This window comes from Prunus avium, chromosome 4 (genome assembly GCF_965620075.1).
Source record: "Prunus avium chromosome 4, drPruAviu1.hap1.1, whole genome shotgun sequence".
Lineage (NCBI taxonomy): Eukaryota > Viridiplantae > Streptophyta > Magnoliopsida > Rosales > Rosaceae > Prunus > Prunus avium.
The window spans coordinates 19,207,662-19,215,474 of NC_142287.1; the positions used below are offsets into that span (position 1 = coordinate 19,207,662).

Consider the following 7,813-nt stretch of genomic DNA (forward strand, 5'->3'; position numbering starts at 1 on the left):
AGTAGACAACGAAATATCTGTATCCAAACAGACACACGTGCGATACATTCGAAATCCCGCCACCGTCGAACGTGACAAAATCCCAGTAGATTCAAATTCCAAGTTCTAACCCCATCAGACGTCAGACCAAAAAAAAAACCCCATCAGACGATTCAATTACTAGGGTTCATATTCAAAGAGAAGGGTGTTTGTCAAATTTTCGATTAGTTTTAGAAAAATATGAATTTGGGGGACCTAAACAAGATCTGGGAAATCAAAACCCTGAAAAGAAAGGATCAGGAAGCGGAAGCCAGGAAGATTCTCGAGAAAATTGCCAAACAAGTCCAGCCCATTATGCGCAAACACAAATGGCGCGTCAAGCTTCTCTCTGAATTCTGGTACTTCATCTTCTTATTGCGTGTTTTTTTCCCTTAAAAAAATTCATTTTGCTCTGTTTGGTTGCCGAGAACGCGGTGGATAGTAGGCAACACAAAGTTTTTGGATTTTTTTTTTCTTGGGTATTCTTAAGATGATGGAAATGTATTATTCACTATGCGAACTAATCACATTGCCGTTAATTGAATCGACATTTTTTTTCTTTTTTTTTTCTTTCTTTCTATGTTTATTAATTCACAATATTGGGCAAATATTGCTGCTTAAAAATTTGGATGTAGTTATTTTTCTCCTTGCATTTTGCATCATTTTGATCGGCAATAGAGGGGGTTATTGCCAGTGACAATGCTCTATTTATGTTTCTCTCATGCCGTTTTCAATGGAAATCTTAAGTTCTCCTGCTGTTGGCATGTTGCATTGTCTTTAGAGTTTTAAGTTTACTGAAATTTTTTATTTAGCAGCGATTATATGGAGTTGGAGTGCCTTTATATGAAATTTTCACCGATAAAGTGTTTTTTTAACCCCCAAATTGGTCTTCTTTTTTGTGGGCATAAAGTGATGAAAGTTATTTGATGACATTACAGCCCAAACAACCCTCGTCTTCTAGGGTTGAATGTGAACCGCGGCGTGCATGTGAAACTGAGGCTGCGTAGGCCAAACAGGGATTGGGATTTCTATCCAATTGATCAAGTCCTTGATACAATGCTTCATGAACTTTGTCACAATGTTCATGGCCCTCATGATGCCAAGTTCTACAAGCTCTGGGATGAACTTAGAAAGGTGTTTTTTTGTTGACTTTTCATAAATTTTTGTGTTTACAAAGACGTGTTGAATTTTCTAAGACTTCATTTCTTTGTAGGAATGTGAGGAGCTGATGTCTAAGGGAATAACTGGCAGTGCTGAGGGGTTTGATCTTCCAGGGAGACGTTTGGGGAGTTTTTCACGTCAACCCCCTCTTTCTTCTCTCCGCAAAACTGCACTTGCTGCTGCAGAAAAGAGAGTTCTTTTAGGATCTATGATGCCATCTGGACCTAAGCGTCTTGGTGGTGATAGCAGTATTATGGTTGCACTTAGTCCAGTGCAAGCTGCTGCGATGGCTGCAGAGAGGAGATTGCAGGATGATATCTGGTGTGGTTCGGTGTCAGCTGAAGCTTCTACGGATGGAGAATGCAGCTATGATAAATCAGAGGACCATCAAAATATAGGGCCAAATGCAGGAAGTTCAAGGCCTCCCAATGGGGCAAAAGCACATTCCTCAGATACGTTATTGCAAAAAAGAAGTCGGGAACTGAATACCAATGGTTTTTCTAAATCTACCAAATGCAATTTAGGATCTGAGTTGGTAGATTTATCCATGCATGAGTCAATATCTGGGTCCATGATTGATTGTGATATCAAATCTCAAAAGAGAAGTCGAGGATCAGAAAATAGTTCATTCTCTCTTTCCAATTGCCATCTAGAATCTAGTGTTAGGCATCAGTCAGGTGTTTCATCTTCCGGGTCCATGTCTAATAATGATGGAACACATAATCCAGAGGAAACTGCTCTTTGGCAGTGTGAAACGTGCACTTTGCTGAATCCCGTAAGTGTCTCTATTGCTAGGTGATAGTTTTATGCCTTTACAAGTGCATCCTTTTTTTCTTTTTAAAAAAAAAAAGTTCTATATGAAATTATTTCCTTTCGAGTATCTCTAAAGAATAATATTTCCTTTTTTTCTCTTAATGTTGCAAATTTTCTCTCTATCTTAATGTTACTTGAAATATACTTGTTTTGCATGTGAATGATGGGTGGAACGCTGCAGCCATTGGCTCCAATATGTGAGCTCTGTAACACAAAGAAACCAAAAGATGTTGGTACAAATTACAAAATCTGGTCCTGTAGATTCTGCACTTTGGAAAACTGTGTGAAGTTGGAGAAATGCTCAGCATGTGGTCAGTGGAGATACTCACATGGCCCACCAATAGCAAGCCAGGCACCAAATCTGGGCACTTGAGGGGCACACCAGTAATAATCATTGGCCTTTAACTTGTAGTTTTTGAAATCGGTTGCCTGATTACTTTTCTTTTTGGACTTGCCATTTAAGTTGTTAACTTGTTATTAGCTATCTTATTTTTTCTTACTTGGCAAGACTCTTTGCATCGTTGTGAATTTTGGTATAGATTGAATGAAAAATTAATTGTTACATCTCAGCGAAGCAGATGCGGAACTCTCTCTCTCTCTCTCTCTCTCTCTCTCTCTCTTATAATGTTGGGTATTGCACATGAATTGGCAGCTTAATGAAAAGAGGTAAGATGTTAAAGTGGAAGCCTGGTTAGAAGAGATTATGATAGTGCTATCATTGACATGATATCCCATACATACATGCAACTTGAAAATAGAATTGTCTGAAGTTTAAACCAGAGTCATTGTGAACTTCATAATATATTTTTTCCTGTCAAAACTCAGAGATTAGAGAGATCACGTTCAGTTATGAGGCAAATATGTGAATGAAAACATAGGATAACACGGATAACAGTATTCTTGTTCTGGATTCTTGAATGCATCGAAGAAAAAAAATTGCATGTATATATATCATATATTTGTCTATCCGTCAATGTATCTAACAGAGATAATAGAACTACTGTTCGGACGCATATTATTATGCAGTGAGAGAAGTCCTGTCTGGTCATGTTTTGTCCTTGTGGTTCAAGGAATGGGCAAAGGAAAGTTGGCGTTTCATGGTGGGAGAACTCGAGTATATCTGGCAACACTTTTCTGATGCTGTAGGTTTTGCTCCCTTTTGTGTACAAAATGCAGGGGAAGAATTCAATCAGTTTTGGCTTGCACTGTAACAGTGGTAAGCCAGAAATAGAGTGAACAATTTCATGCATGACTCAAAGGAAGACATTGATGGAGCAGAGTTTGAAAGCTTGGTAAGTATGTTTTGGGGCTTCAAGTATTTGATGTGTGGACTTGGAGAGTTGTATTGGTGCCTATATTAAGTTGGGCATGGACTCTATAACTCTTGAAAATAGAATGCAGCAATCCGATTTCTACATGCGCTAGCAAACACAGCAAGACACACAAAGCTTTATGTTCTATCAAATAAGCTTAGGCAGCCAGCTTCTTTTCTAGGGCTAAAATCCTAAGAGTGTTGCTATTTCCACCCCCATGTCCTATTTTCCCACCCACCATATAAATTTGAAAAAATACAATCTTATCTTTCCACCCACCATTATTCCTAAAATACCCATTATCTTTCCTCCCATCAAGTAAATAATAATATATTAATTAATTAATTAATTAACAATATAAAATACTCCAAAAAAGAAATTATTTCTCTCTTTTACCCGATCCCCTCCCCACCAATTTCATCACCCCCCACCCATCAAACTCACCCCCTACAGCCCAGCACCCTAGCCACACAACTCAACCCAGATGCTACTCTCTCGCTCTCTTTATATATATATATATATATATCTCTCTCTCTCTCACACACACACAGTTGAGAGGTACAGACTTTGAGAGCCTAGAATTGCTGGGCTGATTCAAATCTCAGTTAAAGTCCCTTCATTTTATTAATACTGAAAATTTGGGGGTGGATCTGCTTGGCATCTTTTGATTGTGGGGTGGTGACTATTAAAGAAACAAAGAGGGAAAATAGAGAATAAGGAGGGGTGTGCCGGTGGAGGCGAAGAGACAGATGATAGGATGAGGTGGAGTTCATCTTTTTAGTTTTTTTAACTCTTTTTTTCTCTTTTTTTAAATTGATTTTAATGTTTTTGTCCTAAGTCCTTAAAAGTCATTTTATAAAGGTATAAATTTGTCTTTAAAATTTTGAAAATAAAGTGGGTGGGAAAATATGACAGGTGGGTGGAAATAGCAGCACTCAATCCTAAACGCCTAGACAATATATATACTAACCATATTAGACCCTGAGCTCAAGGAGGGAAAAAAGTCATATAAAACGCCTAAATATTTTATGCTCTTAATAAACTTCCTCACAACAAGGGGCTTGTAGCTCAAGTGGTTAATAGCATTTACTTATACATCTGAGGTTAAAAATAAATAAATAAACTCGCTCACATTATTAAGGTTCTTTATAAATAAATAAAGATAATAAATCCCAAATTTTTGCAAACCCCATTAAAATTTAAACCATTTATTCATAAAAATAACAAAAACAAATCAAACAAAATAGAGTCGCCCTGGCCTGGAGACCAATAAGATTCAGGGGCTTGTACTGCCAACTAGTTAAACATCCGACCTCCCCACTAGTTAATCTTACAGTAGCTTGTGCTGTTGCTGCCAACTATACCTAATCTTCTTGTCTTGTGATACAGCTGCAATAACTTCAAGTGGGACTCTTATTAATTAGTGTGGTTACTTTTTCTTTTCCTTTTTTTTATAAGGTAAAATTGAACAACTTCGCCTTCTGTTTTTGGCTAGCATCATGTCTTTTTTTTTTTAATGAGGAAAAAGACAATGACACGAACCTAGACCCATGGGGCACGCAGGCCCGAAAAGGTCAAGGTAAAAAGAGCTTACAACAGAAAGAGGAAGACTATCAACCAAAAGCTTGGAAGGGGACATAGAGTGTCCCAAGGAAGCTAAAGCATCAGCAACCGAGTTTGCCTCCCTGAAAGCATGTTTAATCAAATTACAAAAAGAGGCCAAGTGTGAGACATCTTGGAGAAGCTAAAAAAATACTCCAGGGGGCAGAGCATTTCTTGTTAACAGCATCAATGACCAATTTGGAGTCACATTCAATTATGATATTGCGCCAACCATGATGAACTGCATGAGCAAAATAGATACGATATGAATAATTTCTTATATTATTCTTCTCACTTAAGAGGTTTATATACACATATGATAACAATCAATTAGCATAAATCTAAACTACAATTAAACCTTTAATTAAAGTAGTCAGACTAATCATGCCCCACTAGCCCACTAGTCCACTAGTCTACTAATTCTACTAGTTATGCCACTAGTCATGCTAACACTCCCTCTCAAATTGGTGCATAGATATCATGGATGCTCAATTTGTCAAGTGAAGAGTTGAAACTCCTACTTGATACTGCCTTTGTAAAAATATTGCAAGTTGGTTCTCAGTTCTCACAAAATCCAAGCTAATTATCTTATCTGTGAGTTGGTTTTCTTTGATAAAGTGTCTATCCACTTCGACATGCTTGGTATGATCATGTTGAACTGGGTTGTGTGCAATGCTAATTGCTGCCTTGTTGTCGGAATAAAGGTTCATTGTTTTTAAGGGGCTGAAACCTAGTTCCTCCATCAAGATCTTCAACCACAACAATTATTGAACTCCATGTGCCATAGCTCTGTATTATGCTTATGCACTCAATCTGGCACGACAACTTGATTCTTACTTCGCCAAGTGACTAGATTTCCACCTATAGGGGCTTTTTTTTTATATTCCAGCAGCTATAGATGGGCCTGGGCTGCTGTAAAGAGTAAATGAGTGGAGTTGCCTCTGTGTCTGAGTTCAAGAATTAGGCCCCAAGAGTGCTTCCCTTTGCAACTTTTCGTCTTTCTTTTTTGGTATAGAACGTGACAAATACAATGATTAAAGCTATATAAATTGGAACATATGTTGACTATTCAAATGTGCACAAGGAATCTTAGTATTTAAATATTGTAAGGAATGAATCATTTAGCTTTAATCTTTAGTTTCAATTGCAGAAGGTTATATGTAATATCACTCATGTCTTTTTGTTTAATTTAATTAATGTTTGGGCCCAAATTTGCCACGCCAAAAACAAAAGCCCACACCATCTCCTAGGCCGCTCGTATCAGACGACCTCAAGCCCACCAGCACGACCCAGCCCATTAAATGAGTGGACAGGCCAAGAACACCTGGCCCAAAACGTTAAGAGGCCTGGGAACAGTGGAAATCAGAAAGCAACTTGGGCCTTGGATGAACTAGAATGGGGCTCAAAACGCAAACTAAACCCAGCTGATCTTTTAAAAACAAATCCCACGTGATCACTGACTAAAGAAAAGTCAACAAAATCGGCTGAAATCATGATTGAACAGGAGCAGGTATGAAAGAAGAACGTTTCTGAAAAACTCTGTTGCCAGGAGACCAAGCCCCGTTTTGTTTATTCGGAAGATATCCTTCTGCACCAAAGAAGGCGCCATTTTCAAAGGATAAGCACACACTGTTTCTATGAAAAGGAGATAAAGCGGGAACAGGGAGTTGTTCAAAAACTGGGAACTTGCCATCGCAAGCTTCAGACTCTTGCAAAAGCAGTTGAGATGGAAGAACAGTATGGCATCCCATCAAAACGCAGGGAAATGATCACTTCAAGAAACTAATTGATAAGTGCTCGCATGCCAGAAAATGGATAGAACCCCTGTTTGTTTTAAATTAAAAATTAAAAAGATCTTTTGATTACTTGCCGCCCACTTTCAAAAGAACATTTCATATATATATATATATATATATATATATAAGAGGGGGTGAACAGAGAAAAGGACAACCAACCAACTCAACCAAAACCCAGTCAAAAGACAAATACTCAAAATGATCACTTGATCACGAGAACTCCAAGCTAAGTCCAATAGACCCAGAGTCTGAAGCATCTTAATTTCAAAAGCTTTTTTCAACAAGCTTGCAGAATCATCCTGTTTTTCTCCCAGCAAAGACAGCTGAACCACTGTTTCTGATTTGAATTCCAGTTCACAAATCAACCATAACGAAGTCTCTCTCTCGTTACAAATTTGGTTCAGCAGAGCCAAGGCAAGCAGAGTTTTGAGTTTTCTCAAAAATGAAAACCTCAACAAATTTATGAAGAGCCCTGACTAAGCAGCACAGGTATTACAGCCCATTTCCAGCTCGAGTCCAGCCACTTCTGCCCCTTTTAGACTGGAGAAGTCCCAGTTCTGCCCATCCAAAAGCCTTCCAGGGTTCGAAATAGATTAAAGCTCTGCCAAACTCAAGCTTTGGTATCGATTTGCAGCTGAAACCTAGCAGTTGAAGTTGTTAAAAGTCCAGTCCAGCACAAGCGTACCCAGTCCAGCCTAGAACAAAGGCAACTATCCAGACAGAAATGGAAGCACAGCCCTCTTCTTGTCCTTGTATAGTCAGTTTTCCCTTTTTGAGTCTTGTAAAAGGGAGTTCTGCCTGAAATTGGTTCAATATGTCATCTTTCATTCTGGCCAGAACTACCGGTTTTCGTACTGAGAAAAATTGTAAAAGTCCTTACCAGTCTAAGGCATAGAAAAGAACTTACTTGGGAGATATTCCTCACCCAAATTCACAATCGCTTGTTCAAAGTCAATAGCTTGGGGCGCAAGTTATTTTTACTCTCAAATCTGTTGGAATTGAAAAATTGCTAATGGTGGCACGCTCGACACACAAAGAAAGTTAATTTATTGACCAATCATGGTCTTTAAATTAATGGGGAACTTTATCCTACCATCACAGGTACACAAA

At 38.3% G+C, this 7,813-nt stretch overlaps 1 protein-coding gene across 1 annotated transcript; it reads left to right on the forward strand.

Annotated features, from left to right (window-relative positions):
* LOC110773693 (zinc ion binding protein) lies at positions 1-2,561 on the forward strand. Its single transcript, XM_021978212.2, has 4 exons — positions 1-377; positions 957-1,152; positions 1,232-1,954; positions 2,174-2,561. Exons 1-4 carry the CDS (start codon positions 220-222, stop codon positions 2,363-2,365), a joined length of 1,269 nt encoding a protein of 422 aa, XP_021833904.2. The 5' UTR covers positions 1-219; the 3' UTR covers positions 2,366-2,561.
* The last annotated feature ends 5,252 nt before the right edge of the window (positions 2,562-7,813 follow it).

Coding starts and splice junctions, on each gene's coding strand:
- LOC110773693 (XM_021978212.2), top strand. CDS start 220: ATGAATTTGGGGGACCTAAACAAGATCTGGGAAATCAAAACCCTGAAA. Junction 378..956: donor AAGCTTCTCTCTGAATTCTG/GTACTTCATCTT, acceptor ATGACATTACAG/CCCAAACAACCCTCGTCTTC. Junction 1,153..1,231: donor TCTGGGATGAACTTAGAAAG/GTGTTTTTTTGT, acceptor ATTTCTTTGTAG/GAATGTGAGGAGCTGATGTC.